The sequence below is a fragment of the Dermacentor albipictus genome, chromosome 10 (assembly GCF_038994185.2).
Source record: "Dermacentor albipictus isolate Rhodes 1998 colony chromosome 10, USDA_Dalb.pri_finalv2, whole genome shotgun sequence".
Taxonomy (NCBI): Eukaryota; Metazoa; Arthropoda; class Arachnida; order Ixodida; family Ixodidae; genus Dermacentor; species Dermacentor albipictus.
The window spans coordinates 74,690,365-74,706,304 of record NC_091830.1 but is presented as its reverse complement, the minus strand read 5'-3'; the positions used below and the strand labels follow the sequence as shown (position 1 = coordinate 74,706,304).

The window sequence follows — 15,940 nt, the reverse complement described above, 5'->3', positions numbered from 1 at the left end:
AGGTACTCAACAATAGACCAAATTCACACTTTCAATCAGGTGGTAGAGAAATGGGCGGAATATAACGAACCCTTATATATAGCTTTCATTAATTACGAGAAAGCGTTTGATTCAGTCGAAACATCAGCAGTCATGAAGGCATTACGGATCAGGGTGTAGACGAGCTGTATGTAAAAATACTGAAAGATATCTGTAGCTGCTCCACAGCCACCGTAGCCCTCCATAAAGAAAGCAATAAAATCCCAATAAACAAAGGTTTCAGGCAGGGAGATACGATCTGTCCCATTCTATTCACAGCATGTTTACAGGAAATATTCAAAGACCTGGATTGGGAAGAATTGGGGATAAGAGTTCATGGAGAATACCTTAGTAACTTGCGATTCGCTGATGATATTGCCTTGCTTAGTAACTCATGGGACCAATTGGAATGCATTGCTCACTGACCTGGAAAGGTAAAGCAGAATGGTGGGTCTAAAGATTAATCTGCAGAAAAGTAAAGTAATGTTCAACAATCTCGGAAGAGAACAGCAGTTTACGATAGTTAGGGAGGCCATGGAAGTCGTAAGGGAATACATCTACTTAGGGCATGTAGTGACCGCGAATCCAGATCATGACACTGAAATAATCAGAATAATAAGAATGGGCTGGGGAGCGTTTGGCAGGCATTCTCAGATCATGAACAGCAGGTTGCCATTATCCCTAAAGAGAAAAGTGTATAACAGTACCGTACGTGAGTACCAGTCTTACCAGTACTCACGTACGGGGCAGCAACCTGGAGGCTTACGAAAAGAGTTCTACATAAATTGAGGACGACGCAACTAGCTATGGAAAGAAGAATGACGGGTGTAACGTTAAGGGATAAGAAAAGAATAGATTGGGTGAGGGATCAAACGCGAGTTAATGACATCTTAGTTGAAATAAAGAAAAAGAAATGGGCATGGGCAGGAAATGTCATGAGGAGGGAAGATAACCGATGGTCGTTAAGAGTTATGGACTGGATTTCAAGGGAAGGGAAGCGTAGCAACGGGCGGCAGATAGTTAGGTGGCTGGATGAGATTAAGAAGAGTGCAGGCACAACATGACCACAATGAGCACATGACCGGCTAGTTAGAGAAGTATGGGGAGAGGCCTTTGCCCTGCAGAGGGCGTAACCAGGCTGATGGTGATGATGATGATCATCGATGATGAGGGCTTACGAAAGCGTGAGAAGTTGAGAACCGCGCAAAGAGCAAAGGAGCTGAAAATATTAAGCGTGACGTTAAGAGACAGAATATAGAGTCATGGATGACACGGCAAACCTGACTAATCTATTCTCCAGTGGACATTAGGAGAAAAAAAAAAACTGGAGATGGGCAGGTCATGCAATATGTTGGGCAGATAACAGGTGATCAGTTCGAATCACATGGTGCGGGCTAAGGGAAGGGAAGTGCCGTTGAGGACTGCCGAAAATTCGAATGGGGGTGATGAAATGAAAAACATTTGTATGCACAACTTGTAATCAGCTAGCGCAAGACAGGAGTAATTCGAGATCGCTGGGAAAGGCCTTCGTCCTGCAGTGGACATAATAATAGGCTGTTGATGATGATGAATAAGCAGGTGCTATATGTGTGGGTACGTGCCTCGTGCTCCCAGCGGTGCATGCACAGTTACACTTGGTGCGTGCATTTGTAGAAATCCGCAGGTGCCTAGTGCTCAGCAAGCGCAATGTGCACTTCTAGCGCATTGCGGGAGCAAGCTGATCAGTGCTGGAGCACACTCGTGTGGGCACTCTTAACTGTTACGAGGGCCACATCATATTTAGAACTAGAGGTGCAAGGACTCAATGATGTCACGCCGTATTATACAGCTCTGCGCACTTTTCTTTCTCGGTAGGTTGCTTCATTTTAAATTCTGGCAACAGTCATGTACGACGACTATGCAGACAGGGACTTTTGATTATTCTTCCTTTGGCTCTATTTTTTAATAGTTCGCTATCGTCGGGATCGGCCAAACAAAACGGTCACTGAGAAAGCCAAAATGTTTCTTGGCTTGGAGAAAAATGGTTCGAATTAAGAACAAGCTCCAGCAATACGTTCAGTCTCAGGGTTGCCATTTTTCCGATTTCAGAAGCGAGTCCACCTCATCAGGGATGCCCAGCTTGGCGATCATGCTTTGCTGCATCATATGTGTGTTCTGCTGCGGCGTATTCTTGGTCATCATGGCGTCCACAGGTAAGAATAATTCTCATGTTTCCCTAGAAAAAACATTTTCATCACTGATTCAATATCCAGAGTGGCCAAATATTCTTACCTATTGAAAAGGTTTCAGATAAGGACAAGGGCTGCTCTAAATAAACCGGAACTTTTTGACGGCATGTAGCAAAACTTTTGTCACGCACACATTGATGTGACGTCTACCGCGTACACTTGCGAAAAAATTCCTTCATGATGAGTCATCCCTTTCTTCATTTTAGAATTTTTTTTGCACGCACAGTTGTTTTGCACATATTATGCTTTAACGATTTGCCAGGACATACCGACGAGGTAAGGTGTGTTTCTTGAGTGCTTGAGCGCCAACCATCCCGTCCAATCAAATTATTCAGCTTATTCAATTTATCTAGAGATATATACTGCTATTACGATGTAGATCAGGCAGCGACACTCAAGATCCTACCAAACAAGTCTTTCTTACATAGTAAGACAGCCCTTAATTCGCACAGAAGCATTAAAGAGCAACCTGAGAGTTCATTGCGAGTTGTAAGGTTGCTGGCTGTAATTTCACAACTAGGAAAGAGCAAAAATATAGCAACTGAGTGACGCGGAATGATTGGGGACCATAAAAAAAACCTATTCCAGCTGCGCAAGGCGTACTTTGGGACAACGATGGCTACGAGATGGCGCCGGAGTAGCACTATATGGAAATAAATTAATTATAAGGTTTTACGAGCCAAAATAATGATCCCATTGCGAGGCACGTCGTAGTACGAGGCACGTCGTAGTACGAGGCAGGCTGCGCATTCTTTTCGGTGGAGACACGAATTGAGACAAGAACAGCGTTGTGTTGGGCGCTCGGGACGCTGCAGGGGTGGAAATAGAAGACGCTTGAAAGGGGAAAAGTCAGCAGAGTCTTTGTTGCGAGCGAAACCTAAAAGAATAAATTTTAAAAAAAATTGAAATATCTTTTGTGATGCAAATAGTGACTAAGTTATATTTCGTACGACTTGTTCTTGCCCTTTCTAAGCCATCGAAAGCCTTCGAAGGACGCCGACCCCTCGTCAGCTAGGGCCTCCTTGCGTTGCGCTCTTGCCTCTAAATATGCCAAAAATAACCCGAATGACGGGAAGTTTGCTCTGCAGTCAACTGCTGTACACGGATTCAACTTTCACTTAAACGCGGCCAGCCATAGGCAGGTTTGTGGCCAGTAATTCTGCGCGCCATAAGTTGAATGCGCGATCTGAGCTCTGGATATTTGCGGCTCGTATATCTCGCTTGGCTATCACATGAGTGCTGGTCGCCCGCGCAAGTTAGCCATCGCAGCTTAGGAAACAACGATATTTTTCGAGTTTTGGGCTGATTAGGTGGACACTAACGCAAAGACCCATGGCTGCCTCATGCTCCGCGCATGCTCAGTTGTGGCCCGCTGTCTACTTGGGGCCATAACACGCTTGCAGCCCCATTTCTAAAATGCTATTTATTGTATCGCGAAATGAAAACACAAATATACAGCTGCGCTCAAATTTCTCGCAAGGGAGCATAGTTACCGTCGGCGAATTTTTTCTGAATAAACTTGGCAGAATCTCATGCCTCTATAGCGGCATTTCATATTGGAAAAACCAGAGGAGGTGTTAAGACCGACGAGCACTACATTTTTGGGAGCAGAATTTTTTTGCATAACTTCATGCAGAATTTGAAAAATCGTAAAACAATCCAAAATTCAGAACGCCTACGAAAAAAAGTGGGAGGGTTGGCACGTTTGATATTATCGAAAAGCAAAATTGCCTGCAACTGGTAATAAATGGTGCCTGATATCAAATAAATACGTGTCGTACTTGCTTTTTCTCGTAACGTCCATGTTTCCATATAGTTTCGTTCTATTTTTCTTAGACAGAAAAGAGGTAAGTACCGTGACAAATGAAGACCCTGCCCTAGGAAGCGATGACGGTCAAGGACCCGGACCTGTTGTGTCGAATCCACTCCCTCGGATGACACCCAGACCCAAGACAGACGTGACAGGGCAGCCTGCCACGCAAGAAAGAATACCGACTTACCACATGAGTACGGCTGGTACCGAGCAACAGGCTCTGACGAGTTCAACAACTGCCATAACACTGCCAGCAGTCGCGCCAGCTACAACTACGCCAAGTACAACACCTACGCCGAGTACAAGCCCCCGTCCCAGCTCATCCATCCGCCCTGCCTCGCCCCGCGCCAGTGTTACTACGCCAGCGATGAGGCATCGCCCCAGGCCCACCACCCTCCCTACCCCTCCCCGCTTCAGGCCGATTGTGCCCACGACCAGCCGACGCCCTTTTCCCGTCACGCCAGCTACAACTACGCCAAGTGCGACACCTACCCCGAGGACAAGCCCCCGTCCCAGCTCATCCATCCGCCCTGCCTCACCCCACGCCATTATAACTACGCCAGCGATGAGGCCCACCACCCTCCCTACCCCTCCCCGCGCCAGGCCAACAGTGCCAGTGACGAGCCGACGCCCTTCTCCCCGCCCCACCCCACCACGCACATACCCCACCTCGCCCAGTGCCAGGACCACTACACCAACGCCGAGTACGACCTCAAGTGTGACGACAACTCCCACAACGACAACTATGACGACGACTACCACGACGTCTACCACGACGACTACCTCAACAACGACTACTACAACAACGACGACTACGACCACCACGACGACTACTACGACGACTACCACGACTACCACAACAACGACAACCACAACAACGACAACAACGACCACCACGACGACTACCACGACCACTACCACAACAACGACAACAACAACGACGACTACGACTACGACGACAACAACTACGACGACTACAACTACAACAACCACAACAACCACGACGACTACGACGACCACAACCACGACGACTACATCTACGACAACAACTACGACGACTACAACTACACCTGCTCCCTCGCTCACACCACCTCCAGGTAAGGTGGCACTTGGCACTCTAACTAAGTAAGCTTCGCGCGGTGTAAAAAAAGAAAATGGTTGTTCCCATAAGTGAGGCCTCAGTTAGGGTTGTTGTGAATAAAAGCTCTAACCTCATTATTGTTGAAATTATTATCCCCATTCCATTGATGCTCAGTCGGATACAAACGTTTATAGGACGTTGATGCGACAACAAACGGGAAGTTTAGCTGACTTAAGTTGCACGTTGGGCTTGGTGGTATACCATGATGAAGGCAAAAGGCGTAGCGTTGTTGAAATACTTGTTGTTCAAAGTTGACGATAAGTGTGATTGTCGTCTGTGTTCCTTTTTTGTCCAGTTTCTGACACGCTACCCCTTTTGCTTCCATCGTGAGGTTTAGTTTTGTTATGACACGGCGCTGCTAATTTGACTGATGATCACTGTACAGATCGCGAGAACTATTACATATACAAATTTGAATTTTAGGCTATACGCACACCATTGCCCGGAGTTTTCTTTTTCGCAAATACAATGACTTGTAAATTGTCGGGCCGATTGTACTCGAAAAGCTCGCAGGAATGTAAGTATGTGTGAATTTGCAGCATGCACTTTTACAACGTCGAGTGGAAAAAGTGTAATCTTCAGAAGTGAAGGCAACTGAAAGCGGCGCTGGCGAGCTGTCGACGAGCGCTAGATGGCGAAACAGCGCTGGCTGATGGGAAAATCAATACCAGTGCATATCTTTCTGTCAGCGACATCAGAAACCTTCGTCGTCATGCAGCGTTTGGGCAGTGTTTTACTGCTTCTCCTTTTATTGAAGGCCAGCACGTGGAGCCGAAGAATGAGGCTCGTTTGTGTATCCCACAAATGTGAAACTCTATAGCGCATGTAGTATTCGTATTCGTACATTTCATGGAGAGCTCAATGAGTGAGCTTAGGTGACTCCACGATTACACAGGTTTGCAGTGACATTGTGGATATATAGGGAATTCTTTCTTTAAAAGTGTTCGATCAGAGATGGATCGAGCTTCATCAGGACAAGGCTTGATTCATAGCTTAATTTATTGAAACGAAACAACAGATATATTCCGGCCACTCCTCCTACATACTACACTCGGTGAAATGTGAACATAAAAAGCAACGAGCAACGTGATCTTTATTCATTCGTGCGACACGTGCTTCGCAGAGACGCAAAGGCTTTGTGTGTTTGTAGTATTGACGGCTGTCTGACGCACGTATCTCGAAGTCCTCTGATGTGAAACACTGCAAGAATTTTACGATGTTTTTTTTTCTTTTTGCTTGTTAAGGATTTTCGTGTGTTCGAAGATCTAACAGGCAGTCCCACTAGCTAATAAAAGTTATAGTGACGTTGCACTTCGTGAAAGCGGGTTACACACAAGCGTTCGGATTCTATTCTGGAGTTGATAAACTGAGCCATCTTACGTGACACACCCGCAATGTCACAAATTGAATAGGACGTTCTTCAGGAGTCTCATGGGCACGCCTAGTCCGCGCCTTTTTGCGGTCTTCTTCAGTTCGCGCCCGACACTTGCCGACGACTCCGGAGTCGGTGGACACGTGCTCTGCCTGTCGCCTCTTGCGTTGATGCTTTGTACTTCTCGCTCGGCACTCAGCCTGTCGATCAGACGATTAACCCGATACATGCATAGCGCACACTGAGCCTTAGCGCGTTACGGTTGGCGTGTAACACCTAGGGCAAACAGGGTGCTCAAAAGACCCTGCTCAACTTAAACGGAGCATCGATTCCTAATTTGGTAGTGTTGTCGCGAATGGTTTCCGGTCTGGCGGACGCCACGCAGTGTTTACACGCCCCTTTGTGTGTGCGCGTGAAAACCCCTTCCGCGAACTGTCCGACTATAGGGGAGACCCTTTTCGCGAACCAACGTCGCTTAGAAGAAAGTGCGAGTATCCGAAATATAGTAAAACGTTCGAGTTCAACGGCCGAGTTCCAACTCGGCCGTTGTTGGTGTTCTGGTAGGAGAAGAAAGCAGGGAATCGCAAGAAGTGTAATTTACTTGTGGGCACAGCCGGCAATAACACCACTGACATGATCGTCCAGACTGTTGTGAACTTCAGCTTATCTCCTGATACTGCCCCCTTCACCTTTATCACGGTGATATTTAAACACTGTCGCATTTTAAGGTCGAATGTTCAGTGCGACGAACATTTAATTGCAGCGCCCAACGTTATGTTACGCTCCTTTTAACATGGTGTGAGGGGCATTAAATATATTCACCTAAAGATCATGTATAATTTACTTGTTAACAGACCAAAGGAAACCCTGTTCTAATCATTGGACTAAGACTGGCAGATGAGTTGCTTAAATTTTTTCTGTGCTCATAGTTACTTTCTATCTGAATAGAAACTAATTGAAAGTTGAAACGCTGCAAAAATCCTAACGCTTCTAGGAACAAATATCAAAGGGTAGTGAATTTTCTCTAGTCTAGGCATAATGCAGGCAAATGATGCCATGACAAAACACCGTAAATAACAACTAGTCGGTGCATGAAAAGGGTATTGGCTAGAAAAAAGAGAAGGAAAAGGTACAACCAAGACCAGGTTGCACAATCTCAAGGCTAATAAGAATACATAGACATACAAAAAGATAATTGTATGTCAAGGGGTGCAAACAGTCATAGGTACTGGTCACTCTCTAAAAACAAGTACAAAGTTGCATACAATTGATGTAATACAGCTGAGAATCGCGGTAAAAACAAAAAGCGCTCTCAGAAAGCAGAATTTGTTTGGGACCTCTTTAATAAAGCGAACACTACCGCTAAACGTGGCAACAGTTACGAACAAACTGTAAAAGAACGTAATTCAATGTACGCCATGGTACGTTTGTATTTCATAAAAATAAACAGGGCGAGAAATTTCAACGCAGATTGCACAGTTGCACAGAGCGTAGCAGACAAAAAATTGGCAGTGGCTTAGCTCAGCTATGCCGGGATATACGTAGCGTAAAGGTACGGTTATGTTCGTTTTATTGTCCAGTCTTTTGCGCCAACTGGCAGCGGTTCGACTCTCCTTAGAGGGACACTAAAGCGAAACAATAAATCAGTTTGGTCTAATGAAGCATTGTTTGAGAACCCTGCAGGCAGTCATTTCAAAAAAATAGTTTGATTAATAGATGAGCAAATGAAGGTCCAAGTATCACTATTAGCATTTCGCGCCGGAACCCAGTGCCAGTGCCTCAGCGTGACGTCAGGGATTCCAAAGTATGTTATCGCATTTGGGCCGCGTTGGCTGAGTAAAGGTTCCCTAAACTTGCCACGTTTAATATTTGGTTCCTTTAGAACAAAATGTAGTCAATCTGTACCGTTACATGTAATTAGTAGGCCCTAGAAGATGTGATCAAAATCCAAGACGTCACAGCCACCACGTGCGTGAACTTAAGTAGGCGTCGCCACCCGTATTTCGTTCTTGCACTTTTTCTGGCTTACCAAACGTCTTATCGTTCTAAGAGTGGTGTTTTTGGTTTTGTGGAACGGTAATTTACTGATGTAGAAGAAATCATTTTTCGCTTGTGTGTCCCTTTAACCTCCATGTCGAGCGCGCTGCATTAACCGTGTCTCCCGCACGCTACGCACGGTGCGTCCTCCTCACGCATGCGCAGTGCCGTGCGGCGCCGCAATCGTAAAGCGCGCGTTGTCCGACGTTACCGGCGGGCGGGCCAGCGTCGTTCGACGCCATGGGCGTCGGAGTGCGTTGGCCTGGTTGGCCGTGTCTGGTTACGTTGGTGGCGCCAGTGCGTCGAACCATGGGTGGAACTATAGGCGCTGTTGTTCTCGCCAACGTGACGTAACGTGTGCGCGCGTTCACGCTACGTCACACTATATTTAGGTCTTATATGCAGCAGCGGGCGCACACGGCGCCGGCGCGTCTGCGGAAACTGCGACGTCACACCTTTGCAATGCGCCGCAGTCGGCGGCTGCGAGGGTGACGCAGCTGCGCCTCTCGTGACGTCACGCGGCTTTCGCGCGTGCGCAGTATGGCAGGCGCCGAAGCGCGCGCAGCTCGGCGCCAACCCGCGTAGTGTAGCTTAAGGCTACAAAAATGTATTAAAATACCACGGCGTGAACACGGCATAGAGCTAAAGTACGCTGCCGTCCAAGAAATGAACACTTCAGTTACGATTCAACGCGCCGTGGGACGGAATGACAGTGCTAATGTTCTCGTAGGGTGCGAACAGTGGCGCAGCCCAATGCCTCGAGCAAAGACGTCTCGCAGTGTGTTCAGTGAATTAGCGGTGCAGACATGGTAACGTATAAGATCGCATGTCGACTGTCCTATGACGTCAACATCACCGCCAAACATCGTCAATGAACGGAGACTGAAAAATGCACGCCCACGTGAATTTCGACAATGCGAGTGATCTGTATAATTTTCCCATTCGCATTTATTATGTATGGCTTCGCATACTCTTTGATTTCATACATGCTCTTCATGGACTGGTTCTCCACGCAGTGGCCGCACCCTTGCCTTATAATAGCTACCTGTGCACACTCGCCGAGCCAGCGCGCGGCACTAAAGTGCGCCTGCCTCCGGACAACGTTTGCGACTACCTGTTTTACGACTCACTCTACAAGAACGGCAAGAACTACCTGCTGGCTGGCTCTGGTAATATGGAAAACAGCGTTATATACTTCATCACTCGGGCGCACAAGTACAACAAGACGAAGTTAGGTTTGTCCTTCGCACCTGAGTGAGTGCTTGCGGACACTTATTGAACAGTTTGGATAGCGCTCAAGTGGAGTGTTAGATGATGATAGATTTCACGGCGAGCACATCTTTCAAGTTTCTTGCCGAAATTAGCACACAAATGCTTTTAACAAGATTCCAAACTTCTTTTCCCCCTACTAACATCGGCTTGGTTCCATGGCGTTTTGACAAAATTCCTTCTTGAAAAGAACTAGAAACGTGCAAAAACTTGCGTTTTTTTTCTTCTTTTCAGAATTCCCGATGTTGCGTCATAGGTGACTTTAGTTTTTATAGTTTGGGATAATTACGAGAAAATTGCATTGCCGTTCTTTGGTGGAAGAGCGCTCGTTGGTACCACAGTAGTTTCGAAACCGGGATACGTGAAGATCAGCAAGTGCCACAATGCTTACGCATGCTTAAACAACTCCCAGAGAAGTCTCTGAGTGTTTTTTTCTTAACCGAGCGCCAAGGGGAAATACTGCGGGAAACGCGGGCGTGGCCTGACGCTGCTGTCGGCGCCTAGATGCGGCGGCACTGCAAATGTTACGTCGTGTGATGGTTGGGCCTGGCGCCACAGGCGCTGCTGCCAGCTACGTTGGTAGACCATGTTTCGTCGCGTCGTTCCTTCAATGCTGCTGCAAAGGGCAGCAAGGGGAGCTGTTGTGTGAAGCCCCATCCTGCCTGGGTTGTCTTTGCGTGCCGGTCGTGCGGTCACGAACGCTAAATAAATAAACTGCACATTTTTGCCTCAGTCGAGGCCAGTCGCTGGGGACGGCATAAACTCTGATATGCAAACTCTGAATCTCAAAAAGCAGCACGCGGTCGTTGCTTAGTATCGTATTCTGAGATTTTGCAAACATTGGGGGGACGAGATCTTCTATTTTCCCTTATTTTGTAATATGAAGCCGGAGCTGTGCGTCGTAGCTGCAGCAGACTGAAAGGCTATCGTTCGCGGTTATCTAAATCCACATCGTACTTGCTGTAGGGAATTGGGGTCTTTTCCCTTTGCCTCTCAAGAAATAAGAAACACAGTGTTATGGGAATTATCTGACTGAAGCACGCGACGTAACAAAATATATATAACTTCACCGCACTATTATATCATATGCTGAACCATTCATTTACAGGCAATGACTTGCGTTTCTCTCTACATAGGAGCGCCCTCTTGAAGAAAGACTGGACCCTGTACAAGGACCCTGTATTCTTCACTTATATCGACTCCTTCTGGGGCCTAAATATCTCCCATTTCGGCTTCCTTGACCTCCACACACAGTTCGCAACTAAACCAGTGGTCACAGATGCCCTCTCTGTCCTCAAGGTGATTTTAGTGAAGTTGTTTTTTGTAAATTACTTGCCCATTCGAGAAAGCTGTGTTGCTCCGTGTCGGGCTAGAAATGAGATAAATAGTAAGGAATAGTGTTTTCATTTTAGCGAATTTATCGCTAGATTTATCAAATTGTAGATCTGTTCAGTCATAATTTTCTTCATTTAGCGACAACTGTCTTTTAGTAACGACATATTGAACAATTTGGAGTAAGTTTGGTGATTTGTGTGATGAGAAAGACTTTTTAAATTGCCTTTTATAATTTATGAGCTAAAAATATACGGCCTACACTGGTTGCACACAGCCCGTGGGCTTTGTGAGCATGGTTAAGCAAGCGCGGTCTGCTCCCACGTTGCGATTAACTGCGCAACAGAGTTACGCTTGTATTAATTTTTACGAAACACATTAGAATGTATCCCAGCGCCACGGATTCTGGAATTTCGATAAATACTATATACTGAAGTTCTCACACGCACGCAAAAGAAATGGCGAACACATAACCGGTGCAGCGGTAAATTCAATAACCATTTCTTATAAAATTGATTTTAAGATAGCGAACGCAGCAGGTAAATATTACGGCATACAATCTGTAAAATATAGCACATGTAGCAGCTGGGCAGGTTCATGCGAGGTTACCGCGAATCTGTATGCACCACCTATATTTCTCACGGAGTTTCTACAAAAAGCGCAAACAACGCCGTATTTGAACTGTATAAACCTCACGTAATTGTCGTTCCCCGTGATAACAATGGAACGAGCGCGGTCCAAAAAATTGTGTTCTCACGAGCACAGCGAGAAAATTGAAGCAATGACTTGAGCCAACATCGTTCACGAGTTCACAAAATCAGTTGCCTGTGCATTTTTGAACCGTACCGAATGTGAAGCTAAGCAAAAAAGTTTAGCTCTGATCATTCGTTTTTTTGTATATGCAGTAACGCAGAGTAATGTGCAATGTCTTTGGCGTCATTTATCACATGCACGAACACGGGACTAACACAAAGCTTCTCGGTAGGATTTACCCTACTGTAGATTATTTTATAGTGTTCCAAAAAGCCACCATTATTTAAACTAGAAAAGTTGGTGTCTTCTCTTTCGTGATTTAACGAAGCTCCCGAAACAAAGCTACCAACAGGGCGAACGAATTGGGACCGCCACACAAAGATAAGGCTTATCATTCTATCATTATTGGTTACGCAGTTCGCGGATACCATCCCACGCAGCCCATGAACAAACGTTGCTCATTAAAGCGAAATTTCCTTTCTGCTATACAAAGGGCATAGATTCTGTGGATAACATGGTGATGACGTAGATAACGTAACAAGGCCCCGGTGGCCAAATGGGCGACAATGCTTAGTTAACGTAGATTCCCGCAATGCGTGCGTTGCCGACGATTTTTTGGCCACTTTTGCTAGACACACTCACAGTGATATTCATAAAAATCTGCTTTCCCAACCACCCTATATGACCGTAGCATAAAACCTGCTGGTCCGTTGGACAAAACTGCGGTAGTATTGCTACTTATAGCATGGAGCACTGACACACCACCGTGAAGACAAAAGCAATGACCATTTAATCCATGTGGTTCTTTATTTGCTATTTAGTGTAGCAATGGGAGGACATTTTGTTCCTCTATGACACATCATTGAGCCCCAGTGAGGCTTTGTGAGAGCGTCCGCCGACAATCCCTAGAGTCTCAGCTGGCGCCATCTATAGTGCGCGAAACTCCTCATTGGCATAGAGCCGTGTGCATGTAGCTATAATAATAATAATAATAATTATAATAATAATAATAATAATAATAATAATAATAATAATAATAATAATAATAATAATAATAATAATAATAATAATAATAATAATAATAATAATAATAATAATCCTGGTTACTCCCACTGCAGAGCAAAGGCCTCTCCCATACTTCTCCAACTACCGCGGTCATGTACTAATTGTGGCCATGTTGTCCCTGCAAACTTAATTTCATCCGCCCACCTAACTTTCTGCCGTCCCCTGCTACGCTTCCCTTTCCTTGGAATCCAGTCTGAAACCCTTAATGACCATCCGTTATCTTTCCTCCTCATTACAAGTCCTGCCCATGCCCATTTCGTTTTCTCGATTTCAACCAAGATGTCGTTAACTCGCGTTTGTTTCCTCAGCCAATCTGCTCTTTTTTTATCCGTCAACGTTACACCCATCATTCTTACCATAACTCGTTGCGTCGTCCTCAATTTAAGTAGAACGCTTTTCGTTAGCGTGAAGGTTTCTGCTACGTACGTGAGCACTGGTAAGACACAGCTGTTATACAGTTTTCTCTTGAGGGATGCTCGCAACCTGCTGTTCATGATCCGAGAATGCCTGCCAAATGCACCCCAACCCATTCTTATTCTTCTGATTATTTCAGTCTCACGATCCGGATCCGCGGTCACTACCTGTTCTAAGTAGATGTATTCCCATACCCCTTAAAGGTGCCTTGCTACCTATCGGAAACTGTTGTTCTCTTCCGAGACTGTTAAACATTACTTTAGTTTTCCGCAGAATAATTTTTATACCCATCCTTCTGCTTTGCCTCTCCAGGTCAGTGAGCATGCATTGAAATCGGTCGCTTGAGTTACCAAGCAAGGAAATAGCATCAGCGAATCGCAAGTTACTAAGGTATTCTCCATTAACTTTTATTTCCAATTCTTCCCAATCCAGGTCTCTCAATACCTCCTGTAAACACGCTTTCAATAGCATTGGAGAGATCGTATCTCCCTGCCTCACGCCTTTCTTTATTGGGATTTCATTGCGTTCTTTATGGAGGGCTGCGGTGGCTGTGGAGCCACTATAGATATCTTTCAGTATTTTTACATACGGCTCGTCTACACCCTGATTCTGTAACGCCTCCATGATTGCTGAGGTTTCGATAGAAGTAAACGCTTTCTCGTAATCAATGAAAGCTATATATAAGGGTTGGTCATATTCCGCACATTTCTCTATTACCTGACAGATAGTGCGGATATGGTCTATTGTTGAGTAGCCTTCACGGAATCCTGCCTGGTCCTTTGCTTGACAGAAGTCTAAGGTGTTCCCAATTCTATTTGCGATTACCTTAAGTAGTTTGTAGGCAACTCGCAGTAAGCTGATCGGTCTATAATTTTGAAGTCCTTGGCGTCCCCTTTCTTATGGATTAGGTATATGTTAGCGTTATTCCAAGATTCCGGTACGCTCCAGATCATCAGGCATTGCGTATACGGGGTGGCCAGTTTTTCTAGAACAATCTGCCCACCATTCTTCAACAAATCTGCTGTTACCTGATCCTTCCCAGCTGTCTTCCCTCTTTGCATAGCTGCCAGGGCTTTCTTTACTTCTTCCGGCGTTACTTGTTGGATTTGAAATTCCTCTAGGCTATTCTCTCTTCCATTATCGTCGTGGCTGCCAGTAGTACTGTGTAAATCTCATAGAACTCCCCAGCCACTTAAACTATCTCATCCATATTATTGCTGATAATGCTGGTTTTGTCTCTTAACGCATACATCTGATTCTTGCCTATTCCTAGTTTCTTGCTCACTGCTTTTAGGCTTCCTCCTTCCTGGGAGTATGTTTAATTCCATCCATATTATACTTCCTTATGTCAGCTGTCCTACACTTGTGGATTAACTTGGAAAGTTCTGCCAGGTCTATTGTAGCTGTAGTGTTAGAGGCTTTCATACATTTGCGTTTCTTGGCCAAATCTTTCGTCTCCTGCGATAGCTTGCTGGTATCCTTTCTAACGGAGTTACCACCGACATCTATTGCACACTCCCTAATGATGCCCTTAAGATTGTCATTCATTGCTTCAGCACTAAGGTCCTATTCCCTACTTAAAGCCGAATACCTTTTGTGTAGCTTGATCCGGAAGTTGTCTATTTTCCCTCTTACTGTTAACTCATTGTTCGGCTTCTTATGTACCAGTTTCTTCCATTCCCTCTTCAAGACTATGTGAATTCAATTTCTTACCATCCTATGGTCACTGCAGCCCACCTTGCCGTGCAAGTCCACATCTTGTATGATGCCAGGGTTAGCGCAGAGTATAAAGTCTATTTCATTTCTAGTCTCGCCATTCGGGCTCCTCCACGTCCACTTTCGGCTTTCCCGCTTGCGGAAGAAGGTATTCAATATCCGCATTCAACATTCTCTTCTGCAACCTCTACTAATAATTCCCCTTGCTATTCCTAGTGCCTATGTCATATTACCCCACTGACTTGTCTCCAGCCTGCTTCTTGCCTACCCTGACATTGAAGTCTCCCATCCGTATAATGTACTTTGTTTTGACTTTACCCATCGCCGATTCCACGACTTCATAGAAGCTTTGGACTTCCTGGTCACCATGATTGGATGCAGGGGCGTAGACCTGTACGACCTTCAATCTGTACCTCTTATTAAGTTTCACCACAAGACCTGCACCCTTCTCGGTAATGCTATAGAATTCCTGTATGTTACCAGCTATATCCTTATTAATCAGGAATCCGACTCCTAGTGTTCGTCTCTCCGCATAGCCCCGGTAGCACAGGACGTGTCCGCTTCTTAGCACTGTATATGCTTCTTTTGTCCTCCTAACTTCACTAAGCCCTATTCCATTTGCTGTCCTCTGATTCCTCCAATAGCAGTGCTTGACTCGCCTCGATAAATAACGTTCTAACGTTAAACGTTACCAGGTTAAGATTGCAAGGGCGGCCTCTTCGGATCCAGGTCTTAGCACCCTCTGCTGCGCATGTAGCAATATTGGTCCATAAGTAATTATG

The 15,940-nt window shown here is 45.5% G+C and overlaps 1 protein-coding gene across 1 annotated transcript in view; it reads left to right on the top strand.

Annotated features, from left to right (window-relative positions):
* Window positions 1–15,940, top strand: part of LOC135898917 (uncharacterized) — a 43,610-nt gene that overhangs the window by 2,363 nt on the left and 25,307 nt on the right. The window contains exons 2-5 of the mRNA XM_065428150.2: window positions 2,107–2,210; window positions 4,083–5,156; window positions 9,626–9,863; window positions 11,015–11,177. Coding sequence (XP_065284222.1) covers window positions 2,129–2,210; window positions 4,083–5,156; window positions 9,626–9,863; window positions 11,015–11,177 — 1,557 coding nt within the window. The 5' untranslated portion in view covers window positions 2,107–2,128. The remainder of the gene's footprint in view (window positions 1–2,106; window positions 2,211–4,082; window positions 5,157–9,625; window positions 9,864–11,014; window positions 11,178–15,940) is intronic.